General features: G+C 39.5%; 1 protein-coding gene across 1 annotated transcript; it reads left to right on the top strand.

Annotated features, from left to right (window-relative positions):
• The first annotated feature begins 1,851 nt into the window (after positions 1-1,851).
• mtfr1l.L (mitochondrial fission regulator 1-like L homeolog) lies at positions 1,852-14,947 on the top strand. Its single transcript, NM_001092285.1, has 6 exons — positions 1,852-2,073; positions 8,166-8,270; positions 8,650-8,759; positions 10,508-10,716; positions 14,074-14,383; positions 14,749-14,947. Exons 1-6 carry the CDS (start codon positions 1,960-1,962, stop codon positions 14,858-14,860), a joined length of 960 nt encoding a protein of 319 aa, NP_001085754.1. The 5' UTR covers positions 1,852-1,959; the 3' UTR covers positions 14,861-14,947.
• Positions 14,948-16,923: the final 1,976 nt, after the last annotated feature.

Here is a 16,923-nt window from a genome sequence, read left to right as displayed (position 1 = left end):
TCAGTAATCACAAAAACACAACATTCCCTCATCTCCCATTGTGTGCATCATCGTCTAATATCATCTCATTTATTATCTATAGAACAGACTTTGGCAAGGAGAATAGTTGGCAGCATTTGGTTGTCAGCTCTCTTTCCATGCTTCTGCTTTCTCTCTGCTCTCCTATGATTTTTCTTTTGCCCAGGGTTGCCATCTGGCCGGTATTTTACTGGCATGGCCGGTAAAAATGTGGGTTGATACCAATGTTATTAATAGGACAAAAAGATAAATATATAGGAAGGCCGGTATTTTTTTCCAGAGAAGGTGGCAACCCTAGCCCAGCAGCTAGCCTCAGCATCCCTGCAGCCACATAAACCTCTTCCGCCAATAACCCCAACATGCACAACTTTCCTTTATCGCTGCTTGAAGCTCCATATCTCCTTCTCATGCAGCCATCTCTAGCACGAGCACCCATCTGGCCCCAGGAACCTGAAACCAGGCCCAGAGAACCCAGCAGCAGTCGCAAAGAGCCCAGCTGCAAAGAACCCAGCAACAGATGGAAGTAGTAACAATGGAGGATCTTGTGAGAAGAAATTAGGCAGAAACCGCAGCACTACCGCATCTGCCATCTTTTTTATTCCCCAGGCCAATATTCATTCATTTAACCAGTAACTTTCTGGCTATAGTAAAATAAAAAGTAGATCACATCCACTGCTCCCCCCCCCCACACACACAGAGTTTAGGTTTCCACTCACTTCCTCAAAGAAGGTTATTAGATTAGTCTGGCAAGATGTGTTACACATAAAATAAATGAAGTATTGTGGTTTCTAATGTATTCAAGTATCTTATCCCTTATTACCCCATCCAAAAGCTTTCCCACCACTGATGTCAGACTAACAGGCCTATAGTTTTCAGGCTGAGAATGGGATCTCTTTTTGAATAGCAATTCACCAATCTCTCTACACCAGTGATCCCTACGATTGCCACCTTTTAATAAAAGTTCCACCGGCCAGTGGAGGGGGTGGGAACAAAAGGGTGGGCTGTGACGGCAAAAGGGGCGGAGCCATGGTACGTGATTGGCTGGGACGGATCATGATATCAAAGGGGTCGGAGCCTCTGCGTTGCTATTAACAAGAAGCCAGCAAAAAAGGTGAGTTTGGGGGCAGGCCACGGGCTTTTGTTAGGTGTATTACAAATTTACCAGCAACTACATTGCTGGTAAATTTATAATACCGGCCCCAGCAGGTGTTTTACAGGCCGGGTGGCAACCCTAGTGATCCGCAACCAGTAGCTCTTGAGCAACATGTTGCTCTCCAACCCTTTGGATGTTACTCTCAGTGTCCTCAAAGCAGGTGCTTATTTTTCTTCCCAGCCTTGGAATTCAGGGAGCAGGAAGCAGAAGGGAAGTGAAGGGATTATTAGGGTTTTTGCAGAAATGTTCAACAAATTTAGCCTGAAACACTACTTTTTTAAGGACAATTCTTCTATATCTAAATGAGTATAATGCACTGGTACATTCTTATTTTTTACACAAAATGTCTACTTTAATACATCTCTATCAGAGCACAAATCCAGCGTCCATTTCAGAACACCTATGGACCAAATGCAAGTGTGTGGCCTCTCCCCCTATTGCCCCTTATCTTGCCTCCCCCACTGCTGGTAACATCTCCCTTTGTGCTGACATGTCCCTTCTGCTCTTTGCATCTCTCCCTCCTGTCTGCCCTTTCAGTTACGCGATCTCCTCTTTGTGCTGACAGGTCCCATCTTCCCTATTCATTCTCCTCCCTCATTCATGCGACATCATCCATTGGCCCGCCTCCATGTGACGTCATACCTTTCCTCCCTATCTGCAACCCTTTCTATAGGTTTGTAGCAAGGCGAAGGGCAATTGAACTGCCGGTATAACGGAGCGCGACAGAATAGCTCCATTCACCACAACACCGTCCTGTGAGCAAACCCGATTATTTCTATCCCTGCTCTATGGCTTCATTAGGTGCAGCTGCTGAACCAGAGAGGAATCTTTTTGGCAAGGACGAAGCTGAGGCCTATGAGAGTCCTGAGGGGCGGAGAAGTGGACGGAAGAAGCGGACCAAGGTGAGGGGAATGGGCTGTTCCTCTGTACAGTATGGGCGGTGCCAAGGCTTAGTTGCTAGCTGTCAGCATACCTATGTATTATACTGCGCTCATATTTAGGTGTGTGGCTAGTTAAGGAGGCGTTAGTTTATTGTCTTTCTCATCATTTGTTCTCTCAATCTCTACTAAAAGTGTTAGGAAACCACCTCAGGCAACATACTGTCATGAGACTGGCTATTAGCCAAGGACTACATGTTAGGGCCGTGTTACGCAGTATGTATGTAAACCTTTCTAACTGTTAAATGGCGCAAAACTCCAGAGACCTTTCTAATTAACATCTCAGTAATAATGACTGAAAATATCTGCACTCAGGCGTATGGTTTTGATTTATGAAGCAGTTTTAGTGCTCTGTGTGAAGTTTTACTACGTTTATTCATTTTTTAACGTGATGCCATTTATTGGCTAATTTATGTCACAATGCAAGTTTTCCATGAAAAAATTAAAAATTACATTTCTTCATTAGTTGTTATTTTATTTTTTTGTAGAAAGCTTGCATTCGTACTTAGCCAAAAATGGCATCACATTACCACAAAAAACGTCTTTTTTTGTTTCTTTTCCTGAACCATGGCTAAAACAGTAGAACACTTTACTACAGGTATGCAATCCCATATCTGTAAACTTTTTATCCAGAAAGCTCTAAATTATGGTAAGGCCAGGGGCGATCCTGGCCCCTCCGCCGCCTGAGGCAGCAGCAGTTGCTGCTGCCCCCCTCCCCCGGAATTCGCTCTTAAATTATCAGGAGCAGCATTTTTGCTGCCCCTGGGACCTAGTGGGGCGCTGCCGCCTGAGGCGACAGCCTCAACTCGCCTCATTGGCGAAGCACCCCTGGGTAAGGCCTTCTTCTCTAGAGTCCATTATATAGTGAATAAAGTACCCCCTTTTTGTAAAATATAAGGATATTATAAGTTACCGAGGAGTTTCAGCCAAGTATTTTTATACAGGTCATGAAACTCCGAGGTTACTTCTAATATCCTCATATTTTGCAACAGGGGGTACTTTATTTATTATAATACACAAGTCTCAGTGAGTCATGTGACAGAAATGACATCAGAACTCACCGTTTATAACTGATGACATCAGAACTCATGGCTTTTGTGTATTATAGGCAAATAATTACATTTTTTTAAATCATTTTGGCAAGCATTTTTAGGCCGACCGCTCTGCTCTGCTGCATGTGACTGCATGCAAGTGGAAGCGGTTCAAGAAATGGTAATGGGGCATGGAGCAGAATGGAGAGACACGCTCTTCAATAAAAACAAACAAAAGACAGAAACACAACAGGGTACCGAAAATCCATATCTAAACATTATTAGAAACATAGCCATAGACCTGCAAACCCATGCTCCTTACAGATCCCTGACTAAAGAAAATATTCCCTGAACTACTTCTCTTGTTTTATAGACAACCTCCTAGTCTGAGGAAAATTATTGTTAAAGTGATACTGACACTAAAAATGTTCAAAATATTAATCTACATTAAACGTTACCTATAGGTCATGTTGATCGTTTTTTGCTTATGTAATTAATTGTTACTTGAAGTCCCCTCTCAGCCTGTCAGAGTTTCTAATGCTAACGGACTCCTGCTGCACATATATGGCAGCCTCCTCATAGAGGAACAGGGTAGTAAGAAAGGTAATGTAAAAGCATCAGGCAAATACTTTTATGGCAAAATTATAAATAGCATTCAAAGACAATGTTATGATAGATAATAAAAAAAGGTTATTTTCTGATGTCAGTATCTCTTTAAGGTCCCCGTAGACGCGGCGATTCTTCGTTAGTGACCGACTGATTTCAGTGCAGTCCGACCAATCCGTCAAATTATCGTGCGGTTAGTGGGATTCGAACGATCGTACATCTTACGATTTTTTGTCCGACATCTGTCAGAAATTTGATCGGCCAGGTTTAAAAATCTATATCGTTCCCAGTGCAATCTATCTATGTTTGCAGGGCCAAGCAGGCAGCTACTCTTCAGTTTTGCTGACAATATCGCCTGAAATGGTCTTTCCCTCATGTCCCTTGGCAGCACTTACTACAGAGAGAGCTCCTCCTTGGGTAGGAAAACATCGCCCAGCATAATTAAATACTCCTCCCCATCCTTCCTATAAAGGTACCTTCCCCCCAAATACCAATCAGTGTTTTTTTCCTACCGGTGAAGGATACGTTGTTCCAGCTGTCAAGAAGATTTTAGAGTGTATTAGATAGAGTACCGGCGTCTTTCAGATAATTGTTCACCGTCATAAATGCGGAATAAGGAAGTGGAGGCCTTTCAAATGAATGTGCCTCCGTGTTAATAGAGTGGGAAACAACCGGGCGATACTCAGATGAATATGCCTCCTGGAAAAGAAAGCTGCCTGTAAGTCTAGGGCGCCGATCAGATGGCCGGCCCCCGGCTTGTGCGCACAGTAAACCTGGGGAAGCGCAGAGCACGGACGAGTAGCGGAAGTGACGTTGATTCGCATCACTTCCGGGTTATTGGCCATATTACAGCACACGGCATGGCGGCGGATGGCCGCTCCTGGGTGTACACGCCGCTGTCTCGGTCCCCAAACTCTGCGCACTTAAGGCACAAATAAGTCTCCTTATATGTATGGGTGGAGAATAAAATACTTTAGGGTATATATAATAAGGTCCGGGTTTGCTTGTGTCTTTCAGTATGGCTGACACTGCACCAGAGAAAGGGGAAGTGAAAGGCAAAAATAAAGATACCCCAAATGAGTCGTCTAAGGATAAGAAAGAAATTTCTAAAAAAAATTCGTAAGTTACTTGCTTGGGCTGTGAGGGCAAATTTTTGTCCACTGAAACAAATAAATTATGTGGGGCTTGTGAAGAAAAGATTAAAAGTCCAACAGGCACTGTAGCTGGTTCTGAGGAATTAATGTCTTGGATGAAGTATGCAATGGTGCAAGCTTTTGTATCTTTTAGCCAGGTTAAACAAGATAAGATACACCTGCTGAAGATCGCCTTCTTTTTGACAGTATCTCATCAGATGAATCTGTTGAACCAGGTCCATCAAAATGTAAACCAGATTCTGAGTCGGTATATTTAGATTTGGAAGATTGTTTTCCTATAGAAGACATAGATTCTCTGATATTGGCTGTAAGAGAAACAATGGGATTGGAAGATACCTCAGAACCACCCAAAAAATCAAGTAAACTTTTTGCAAACATAAATTAAAGTAACGTATGCTTTCCACTGGATGAAGCTATTAAAGGGACAATTAAAAATCAGTGGTCTAATCTAGATAGGAAATTTTTTCTTCAAAAGAAGTTGAACATGTTATTTCCTTTTGATGTGGCTGATTCTAAGGTTTGGGGTAATGCTCCTAAGTTGGATCCTCCAGTAGCACAAACAATTAAAAGAATAACGCTTCCCCTGGAAGACAGCACAGGTCTCCGAGATCCAATGGACAGGAAGGCTGATGGTGCCTTTTCAGAAAGGTTTCTAGCAGCGGCAGCAGGATGGGGGGAAGATCCGCTCGTTTGGCGATGTTGCCAAAAGAGCGGATCTTTGCGTCTATGGCCACCTTTAGATGTGTTCTTCCTCAAACATTTCCCTGCAACAGATGTGAAACTTGCAAAGAGGCCCGGATTTGTGGCAGGATTCTGCCTTTTTCAGCAGGATTCGGATTCGGGCGAATCCTTCTGCCCAGCCGAACCAAATCCGAATTTGCATATGCAAATTAGGGGTGGGGAGGGAAATTGCATGACTTTTTGTCAGAAAACAAGGAAGTAAAAAATGTTTTCCCCTTCCCCTTAGCTGTGGGTTTATTGTTAAACCCTGCTCTCTTAATCCATAAAACCTAATTTGGACCCTAGCAACCAGATAGCTACTAAAAAATTGCAAATTGTCTCAAAATATCTCACTCTACATTGTACTTAAACTTAATTTAAAAGTGATGACTGTGACCCTCTGTATTACTTCTGGGCAGCTGTTCCTACCCAGACAACCCTTTGGATTGATCCTGCTGCCTTTTGAATCTCACTACCTGGTACGCGTTTTACTTTAACTGCTTCTATACTCTCAGTACTACACAGAATCTGTACACTTAACTGTATACTTTTTAACACCATGATCTAGTAAAAGTGATATCTCCACTTCTCACGACATTGATTTTAATGGTTCACTTGTGTCACAGGGTATTTACACATTTTGCATCTGCTAATTCTCACTATCCTGGTGAGATTTCACATTGAGATGTAAACATGTGGTTGTTTCCTAGCAACCACATAGAGAACTTTGGCGCCCCTTTCTGAATGGCGACTGTAACCTTGACAAAGGTCTCAAAGGAGATTGAAACTTTGGTTCATAAATAAACTTTACACTTATTACACTTTCACAGGACCTGTGAGTGCCTGGCTTTTAGCTTTTTTATGTTACTAGTTTAGTGCACCCAGTCATTCTTTGAGTGCAGCTACCTTTGTTATATTACTATCTAGCTTTCAAACTCAGAAATTTCTGCATAAATAAAAATTAAAACATGAACTGTATTCTCACAACTAGATAATGAGTGCCCATTTGTATAAAGGAGTCAAAAACATACAGTAGTGCTTATAATTAAGGAAAATTATATATTTTTTTTATGTGAACCTTTGCTTTTACTAACTGATGTGTCCCTCTTAGGCAGCAATAACTGCAACTTAATATATCTAGTAATTGTTGATCAGTTCTGCACATCAGCTTTGAGGAAATTTTAACCATTTCCTCCTTGCAGAACAGCCTCAACTCATTTGTGGGCTTCCTCGCATAATCACTTCAGCTCCTTCCACAACATTTCTATATTATTGAGGTCAGGACTTTGATTCATTCGCCATCCTAAAACTTTAAAGGAGTTGTTCACATTATATTACATTTTAATATGGTGTAGAGGGTGATACTTTGAGACAATTTGCAGTTAGTATTCATTTTGTATTATTTGTGGTTTTTAATTGTTTAACTCTTTGTTCAGCATCTCTCCAGTTTGCAGTTTCAGCACCTATCTTGTTGCTAGAGTCCAAATTACCATAGCAACCAGTCATGTATCGCCTATCTGACTATATTCATGGGTGACTTTCACTACTATTTCCGGGACATAACTTTCATATGATTGTTGTCTATCAATTAATGGCTAGAACGTCATCTGATTTATTTTTCCTACTAATTCTAAAATTCAAATCTGAATGGTTATATTTATATCATTGCCATACAACGGATTAATATCCGAACTACAAGGGGAGTCCATCATGCCCCCTTTGAATTTTGGAAGCTATTTGGTTGCTAGTGTAAATTTTACCCTAGCAACCAGGCATGATTTGAATGACAGAAAGGAAGATGAATAGTAGAGGGCCTGAATAGAAACATAAGTAACCATAAAATTGTAGCCTCGCAAGCCTTTTTGAAAGCCAAGATGGCTGACCAAATTTGAAAGCTGAAAAGAGGTTCGAAAACTATATAAAAACAGGAAGACCATTTGAAAAGTTGCTAATAAGAATAGGCCATTGTATAACACACTAAAAGTTAATCTGAAGGTGAACCACCTCTTAAAAGGAGCATATAACGTCCATACCAATACTTCTAATTTTGCAGCATATTATTAAAGGTTAAAGTATATTTGGTGCTATCGTCTTGAAACCATAAATATACAATAAAAGTTTTTCAAGATTATTATTATTAACATGTATTTATATAGCGCCAACATATTGCGTAGCACTGTGATCATCTGTGTGCTTAATAGCAACATGTGGCATGGCAATGTCAAGGTTAAAAGTTGCAGAAATACGCCATGCTTCCTTTTGTTTCCAGCAGTGTTCTATTCTTTTCACTTGAAAAAAAATGAGAGAACATATAATTTGATCAGGGGTGCCCAAAACCCTATTTCTATATGTGTTGTTTTTATTGGTTTAATTCGCTGTACTCTACTATTCTGCATTTAAAACCACTTTAAACGTGGCTTTGTTATGCTGGCATGCGCAGGCATTTCAGATAGCTGTGACTGAGAATGCGCGATATGTATCGCTAATGCATCAACATATATAATTTTTGCACACATTTATATAAAAATGTATATTTATTTTCCAGATTGTACCAGTATGGGAGAACAAGCCATGTGGATCTTCACGTAGCCTGGTCAGGAGAATTGGGTCTCATCTGCCACTGAAGCCATGCACTCGAGCCTGCTTTGAGGTAGTGCTTTTTGTAGTGGGTTCTTTCTTATTTAAAAAAATAACAATAGCATAGCTGTTGTTTTTTTTTTCAGGACAAAGCAATCATAAAAACTTTGGTGAATGGTGACATAGTTATCTTTGTACTCTTCTAAGGCAAAGGGCAGACGGAGAATTGGCTCCACTGTTTTCAGCCTGGATCTGTTCTGTGCCCCATCTCCATTGAAAGCAGCCATTTTCAGGCCAACCTTCACTGCATGTAACTGCACGCATGCAGATCTTATTCAAATCAATGGAGCTGGGGCACGGAGTGAATCCGCTTCTGGCCTTGGCCTATGGCTAATGCCAGACTAAGCTGTTTCTCAGTCTCACAAATCAGTGACTGTAATCTTTTTTTCTAGGCTCTACCATCTGCTTCTAACTTGTATTTTACTGATACACCAATGGTCCCAACACTAGCTGACATTAAGTGGATTGCTGCAGATGATGATGAGACATACGCAAGAGTGAGGTAATGATTTGTCAGTTCAATTAATTGTTCACATTTCTCAGACAGAGTCAACAAATATTGATGGCATATATTAATGCTGAAACTTGGTGACCTGAGTACCCTCCAGTCTAGTTGCAGGCAGTCCCACATTTCAATTTTACCATCAGTTTGTTTTGCCAAATGTATAATCTGGTATTTTATTCTGCAAATAAAAAAAAAAACTATTTCCATTGCATAAAATTACTGAATTACTGTCTCCACATCTTCTTTTGGAAGGCCATTCCTTCTGCTCATGTTTTGTGTACTTCCTTATGTTACCTTAATTCTCCTATCTCCAATATCATGTTGTGTCCTGAAAGAAAGAAACCAATGTGTTGGTGCACATAAGTTCCTGTAGTTAGTACAGTATACATCAGAGGCTAAACCAAAACAATATTGCTTTGAAGTGCTATTCATATCTATCAACAGTATACAAAATGTAGACATCATCTCCTCTGTACCGCTTAACTTCACTATGGATATATGAAACATGGGCACAGTGGTTACGCTGTTATAGTTTCACTTATGTCTAAATACATTGTAGTAAGCATGCAGCCTGATTTGGCATATTGGTGGCCCCCCTTTCCAGTGTGTAGGGCTTCTCCCCGGGGGAGTTACTAATTATGAGAGTGATTTTTGCTTACTTCATACAGATCTTACCATGTTGTGGAGGGGATTTTCAAAAGTTATTTTTTAAAGGAAAACTATACCCCCAAATTGAATACTTAAGCAACAGATAGTTTGTCAAATTAAGTGGCATATGAAAGAATCTTACCAAACTGGAATATATATTTAAGTAAAAACTGCCTTTACATCTCTTGTCTTGAGCCACCATTTTGTGATGGTCTCTGTGCTGCCTCAGAGATCACCGGACCAGAAATACTTCAACTTTAACTGTAACAGATGTCGAAGCAAAATACAGAACTCTGTCTGTTAATTGGCTCATGTGACCTAACAACTATCGTTTGTTTGGTATGTTTGTGTGCACTGTGAATCATACGATCCCAGGGGGTGCCCTTATTTTTTCTATTTATGATTACCCAATGGCACATACTGCTAAAAAAGTATATTATTATGAAAATGGCTTATTTACATGAAGCTGGGTTTTACATATGAGCTGTTTTATGTAATATCTTTTTATAGAGACCTAGTTTTGTCCAGGGACATTTTGATAAAGGGAATTGTTGCTTTAGAACCTGTAGGTCAGATGTTGTTCCTATTGGAACCTAAGTGAAGAGTTGGTGCCCATGATGAAGAGCAGGAGATCTGGGGTTAATGCCTATTATTTCTCCTGGATACATCTATAACAGCAGCATGGTGGCTGTTAAAAAATCATTTTATTTATGTTCTGTTTAGGACCAATATATTAATTGTAAAGGGGTGCCAAACATACAGATTCTGTAAAGTTGCAAAGATTCAGTCCTATTTTAAATAACAGCATAGTTTCAGATAACCTAGTCTTGCATAATTCACCGAATATCATTTAAAACTACTGCTTGAGTATATTTTGACTTTACTGATTGTTTCTCTCATAGATTTTCTTGAAAAAGAGTTGTCGCTATTTTATTATTTCCTGCTACAAATAAAATAAACTATAATAAATGTGACATTTTCTCCTAGATAGAGCTAAAATACTACGACTCATGATACAGCTAAAACACTACTATTCATGAGCAGGTTTGTCTAGTGAAAATGTGTTGCTTATCGATAATTCTTTTATTTTGCATTAGGAGTGACACAAGACCCCTGAAACATAAATGGAGGCCAAGCCCACTTTTAGTGATGCAGAGAAATTCTTCTGTCCCCAATCTGAAAATGAAAGAAGAAAAAATGTTTTGTTTAAAGAAACCTGGCTTGTCCTTGAACAGGTCTTCAGACATACAAGAGGAGCTTAGCATTCTGAGAAGTCAGATAGCAAGAATTGTTGCTGGTGATTCAGGTATTATTACTATGACATAAGAGCTAAGAATGCATTTGAAGTTCACTGTATACTTTTATATGTTTATACATTTGCACTGTAAGTATTTGTAAATGACAAGCACTACCTATAGCTTTACCTTTAGTAAAATAATTATACATGGCGTAAATTGTAGTATTAGAAGAAGCTGATTTCTAAAATGATACTCCAAACCTCTTCATACAGAGCATTTGTTTTGCTCACATGTTGTTTCTCCATAGCACACTTTTAATTTCTCTATATTATCATTCTCCGCTAGCTGTCTCTGTGGTTTAACCCATTGTGTGTTGGTTGCAATTATTCTTGTCAGATTTTAATGAAGGCTTGGGGGGTGAGACTGACTGACTCCTGTCTGTAAGCTTTAGTTTGGTTGCGTGTATAAGTGTATTATAGAGTCTGAGCAAGCCATTTGCACTTTCTGTGTTTCCCATTTATTAAAGCTGATGGTGATGACTGTAGCATGCTGTTGAAATACCCGTAGCCTAGAAGAATAAAAACTGGTGTTTTATGCACATTATTTTGCTCTTCTTGGAAAATTTTCTTTTTTCTTTGGCTACTATCCATTGTGATGTTACCTTTAGGAGACTTGTCAGCAGGTTACTCTCATAGAAATATGTGAAAACTGATTATAACTCTTGGCAGCTAGAGAACAGTGTCATCAATAGCACATCTCAACATTTAGGTAATGAAGAAACCAAAACAGCGGCAACAACAATTGACAACCCACAGGCCAGTCTCTTCTGGATGGTTATAAGAGAGTTGAAGCTGGAAAATATGAAGGAAATAGATCCCCTGTGTGGTTATTCATTTGCAGCTGGTAGTAATGGTGAATATAGGGTGTACTTTCAATCAGTTGCACACTGGCATGTAAACCAGCACATGTGCACGCTGCAAAGTAGAGGCCCACAGGGTATGGTAGTGTTTCCTCAAGATGTGCCAAGCACAGGGAGCCCTGTAATATGTAGGCACAGACTTGGCACAGTCACTGGCACATATGGTGCTGGTAGCACAAATCCCAGAGGGTGATCTGGAGGAGAAGGCAGCACTTTGTCCTTATTATGCTTTCATATTGGGATGATATGTGGGCTTCATGGAGCAGCCCAGCAGCCCATTACTGTCACTGACCTTAAAGGGGTTGTTCACCTTCCAACACTTTTTCAGTTCAGTTGTTTTCAGATTGTTCACCAGAAATAAAGACTTTTTGCAATTACTTTTTATTTTTCCAAACTCTAAGTTTGAAGTAGAATGTCCCTGTCTCTGGTGTTTGAGTCTGGCAGCTCTGCAATTCAGGCGTAGACTCTGAACCAGGGGTAGGGAACCTGCGGCTCTAGAGCCGCATGCGGCTCTTCATCCTGCTTGCTGCGGCTCAGTCTTGCGGCTTTGCCTGTCAGGTCGTATTTACAGCCCTAGCACCTGCTGGTGGCTTCTTGAGTGTGCGACCGCAGTAAGCACACTCAAGAAGCCGCCAGCAGGTGCGAGGGCTGTATAGACATCCCAGGAGTGACAGGCAAGACTGAGCCACAGCATCATGGTCCTTACTGCGGTCACACACTCAAGACAAGAGAGAGACGATCATCATGGAGATTCAGAAACAGAAGTCACATTAAACAGATGAAAACACTAGCATTTAATAGGGCTATTCAGTGTTTAATTTATTTCAAAGTAGCCCTGCATATACACAATGCACTTCTGTTTGTTGTATTTTGTTGTTGTAACAGTTAAAATTAAAAAAAGGTTAAAAAAGTTTATAAGCTGCGTTATGTTTTGCGGCTCCAGACTATTTTTCTTTAGTGGGAGAGGGGCAAAATGGCTCTTTTGATAGTAAAGGTTGCTGACCCCTGCTCTGAACTATTACAATTTTGCAACATTAAATTAATAAATTTCTCAGCAGCATCTCTGGAGTATTAGCAACTATTGTATCAATTCTAACAGCTGCCTGCAATGAAATTCAGGGATTCTGCTCAGCAGGGACAAAGATAAGAAATGTTACAAATAAATGTATCAATTAAGATCAGTTTACAGGGTCTGCAACCCCCCTCCCTTCCTGAGTTGCTTTAGAAGGTAAAAAAATGACACTTTACACTTCAATATTAGAAAAAGTCACAGATAGAAAATAGAAAGTAATTGGAAAAAGTGTTTAATTCTGGCAAACTGTCTGAAACCAACTGCACTGAAAAGAGTGTTGGAAGGTGTACAACCCCTTTAATATAATCCAGTTTCCCCGTCACACTCTTATGTATGAGTCTCCATGTGGGACCCACCCGTGCCCCTGAGTCTTTCTCATTCTCTATGTGCCAACAACATCGCCGACCTCCTCTCTCTAGAAGATGTCACTTCCTCATTGTCTTTCCCCACCCTCAGGGCTGCCTCTCACTGGGATTGGCCAGTTGGTTAGAGATGACTGTTCCTGACAGGCAATGATACAAACTAAGTTTTGTTTGAGTTCAGGGATAAGGTGATGTGAATCCGTCCAGGTAAACATCACATCCATGAACTTACACTTTACACTGCATTTCCTAAATACAGTAGTTTAAAAACTGTTTAATCATGATCCATTTTTTTCTAATATATTTTGTTTTAAGATGTGAAATCAGTCAAATATCCAATTATAAAACAGGAAACGACAAATACTTTTCTTTTGCCTTACTTAATACTTCTGATATATTTTTGTTTATTATGAGAAATATGTTACAGAAGTGCAATTCCACAAACATTCCAGCAGATTTGGAAAGTTTGAAGTGCCCTGAACTTATATAGTTTTCCTAGGTAAACTAATGGGGGAAACATTATTATTTTGACCAGAAAATGCTCTTGCTACATGATACTCATGCACATAATGGATGAGTCTCTCAGCTCGCTCATTATGTGTATGATATCAAAGGCATGTGCATAATTAACAAGCTGGGACACTCCTGTACTTAGAGTCCCAACATTACCATCTATATCGGGAGCTCCCCCCCCCCCCCACAGGTGCATGGAGCATAGCATACTTACTAGAAGCATTTTCTAGCCTAAAGTATATGTTTGCCCTAACCTTAGGTAGAGGAAACAGTTCTAGCATGACAGGTGCATTTTAAGCCTTTCTTGTGGGATGCCCTGTCAAATAGCCTTTTCCCTGTTTTCTTTTTCATTGGTAGCATTTCATCTTACCTGTTTGGCTTGAAGCCTACAAGTGTATTTGTTGATAGCACATGTTTGTGATTCGCTACATATATTTTCGTGCAGCACTGGCCAAGCTAGTTGTATTGTTCATACCCACCTATTATCCAATAACACATTTTACTGAAATTATATGGAAGCTATTATACAGTGGGCCTTTCTCATTTCTTGCCTTTGCAGTTTCCTCCTGCTTGGGATCGGATTCCATACCTGTAAATGTGGACCTGGAAGCCTCTCTTCCTGACTATGGCCCCTCCTATCAATCCACCACCTCATTTGTAATTAGTGATATCACAGAAGAAGATGAGTTGGATGTATCTGAATACTCTTCTGCTTCACTAGTTGATTCAACCATAAGCCTGCAGCGCCAAATAGAAACCAATATGTCGGATGATGACGAAGACTCAATGTGCCTATCAAAATCCAATAGTTTTGCAGACATGATGGGAATTTTGAAGGATATCCACAAGATGAAACTAAATAGAGATTGGTACATTTTTAAATATATTATCTGCTATACATAAATTGGTGATTGGGGCTATAAATTAAGTGAAATGTTTAGAGACCTGCATTCCACACTATGTGTGTAGCTGAGTGTTTCACTGCACTTTTGATACATTATAGTAGATGACAAACCAGGAAACATTGCAGAAGAGGCCTACGCCTATATGACAAATGCTGTAATTAGCTTGTATATATTTGAGCAAAATGTCAGAACTAGCTATCAGGATAAGATCTTGTCTTTTATTTAGTTGAGCGGTACCTTCTAAATGGTGTGCTCCCTTTCTGGTTAGATGAACTACATATTTACGTATATATACATTTATAACATTTTTCTTTTCTTTTTTGGTCCAGGTCAAACAGAAACCAGTGTTTACACAAAGAGGAAGATCCAGTGAATCTTATATCAGAAGTTTTAAGGCAAAAATTTGCACTTTGTGATCCTGATAATGTTAACAATGAATGATTAACCAAGTACTTTAACTTATTATGTAGTAATAACATGTAAAGTTCAGATATTTTGTTAAGAAAATAGCCAATGGGCACAAAAACATAAAAAAAAGGTTTGTTTTCTTGAGGTTTTTGTTTATGTTACTATATGTTACACTATAAGATCCGCTCGTTTGGCGACATCGCCAAACAAGCGGATCTTTTCCCCGATTTGCCACTAACGGCAGGGCTATATCAGGAAATCTGAACGTTCAGCCATCGGATTACGTCGAGCGCAATAGGCTCCGACGGGTCGGGAGAAAAATCAAACCTTCCCGATCTATATCATGTCCAGATATCGCTCACAAAGACCCGTGGGAAGCCTCCATACACGGGCAGATTAGCTGACAAATTGGTCTAAACAACCGATATCGGCAACTTTATCTGCCCTTGTATGGCCAGCTTAAACCAAAGGAACAGTAACACCAAAAAATTAAAGTGTTTTCGAGTAATGAAAGTATCATGTAGTGTTGCCCTGCACTGGTAAAACTCATCTGTTTGCTTCAGAAACACTTCTATAGTTCATAGAAAGAAGTTGCTGAATAGCAATGACAGAAATTGAAAAAAGGCTATATGGCACAGGATAAATTGTGGATAACAGATAACATTATGTGTTATATGTTATCCAGATACAGATAACACATAAGGCCTTTTCCCCTTTGAATAGCTGCCCCAATGGCTACACAGTAGCTTATTAATATAAACAATAGTAGTGTTTCTGAAGTAAACCCAGCAGTTTTACCAGTGAAGGGAGAAACTGCATTATATTTGTATTACTTTAAAACAATTTCATTTTTTGATGTTACTGGTCCATATTCTAGATTGGAATGGGCTTGTGTTCTTAGTGGAAACAACTGCCACTGATTTGTGGTCAAAGTGAATGAAAATTGTTAGATTTAGCTTGTTACACTGGAAATGACTTTAACAGCAGGCTTGGCATAGTACCTGGTATATCCCTCTCCCATGGAACAATTTGTGAGGAACAGTTTGTTGCCAGCATTAAAAAGGAGCTCCAGAGCAATTTCTTGCATGAACTCCTGACTGTATGTTCTGAAAAGAGCAAAAATGTGTCAATAATATCAGAATGGCTGAATACTGGGGGAGATGAAAGCACTCAAAACAAGATAATATGAATGGTTTGTCCTGCTATTGAATGGCCTTAACTGGCCACAGAAGTAGTAATAGTTATAGGTCAACTTTAAATATGAAATAACTTGCACATTTAAATAAAATATGTTAAACATTTTTTAACATGAGATGTTTTTCAGGTTATTGGACTGTTCAGCCTGCATGTTTAAAAAGATTGTGTATAATCTCTGGACAGACTTGATTTGGTATTACAGAGACAAACTACCTAGTCACATTTGTCTACATATAACAGTCTTCACAAAATGTATTCTTATGTTGAAAGAGATAAGCTATGTATATTTTGGGGTCAACACACAATAGCGCACAAATTATTTGTCCATATAAGCTAAAATGTCTGCAACGTCTGTAAAATTATTAAACTGCTTTTTTTATTGTTTCCCTTGATCTAGATTTAGGAGCTTTGGCACATACAACATTTTAAAATGCAGCTTTTTAAAATGCAGCTACTTGTGGCTCTGGTCAAAACTTCCCTGTTGCCATCTGTACACTTAAATAGAAAACGCAGCATGTTTTCCTGCACCGGTATATTATACTCGATAATGTTCACTAGTACATTTTCGAGACATAGTTATAAGTAGTGGGGGGGATATAAGTGGTACAGGTATAGGATCCATTATTCGGAAACCCGTTATCAAGAAAGCTCTGAATTAGGGGAAGGACGCCTCCCATAAACTTCATTATAATCAAATAATCCAATTTCTAAAAAACAACCTTTTTTTCTCTGTAATAATAAAATAGTACCTTGTACTTGATCCAAAACTAAGATATAATTAATTAATGTTTACATGCTTTTCTAGTAGACTTAAGGTATGAAGATCCAAATTACAGAAAACCCCAGGTCCCAAGCATTCTGGATAATAGATCCCATACCTATACCCCTTGGTATTGGGT

Source organism: Xenopus laevis, chromosome 2L, assembly GCF_017654675.1.
Source record: "Xenopus laevis strain J_2021 chromosome 2L, Xenopus_laevis_v10.1, whole genome shotgun sequence".
Lineage (NCBI taxonomy): Eukaryota > Metazoa > Chordata > Amphibia > Anura > Pipidae > Xenopus > Xenopus laevis.
This window is presented reverse-complemented; position numbering and strand designations above follow the sequence as displayed.

Excerpts from the sequence above, each read along its gene's own strand:
- mtfr1l.L (NM_001092285.1), top strand. The coding sequence starts at position 1,960 with ATGGCTTCATTAGGTGCAGCTGCTGAACCAGAGAGGAATCTTTTTGGC. Across the intron at positions 10,717-14,073 it reads AATTGTTGCTGGTGATTCAG|TTTCCTCCTGCTTGGGATCG; the intron begins GTATTATTACTA and ends TTGCCTTTGCAG. Across the intron at positions 14,384-14,748 it reads ATGAAACTAAATAGAGATTG|GTCAAACAGAAACCAGTGTT; the intron begins GTACATTTTTAA and ends TTTTTGGTCCAG.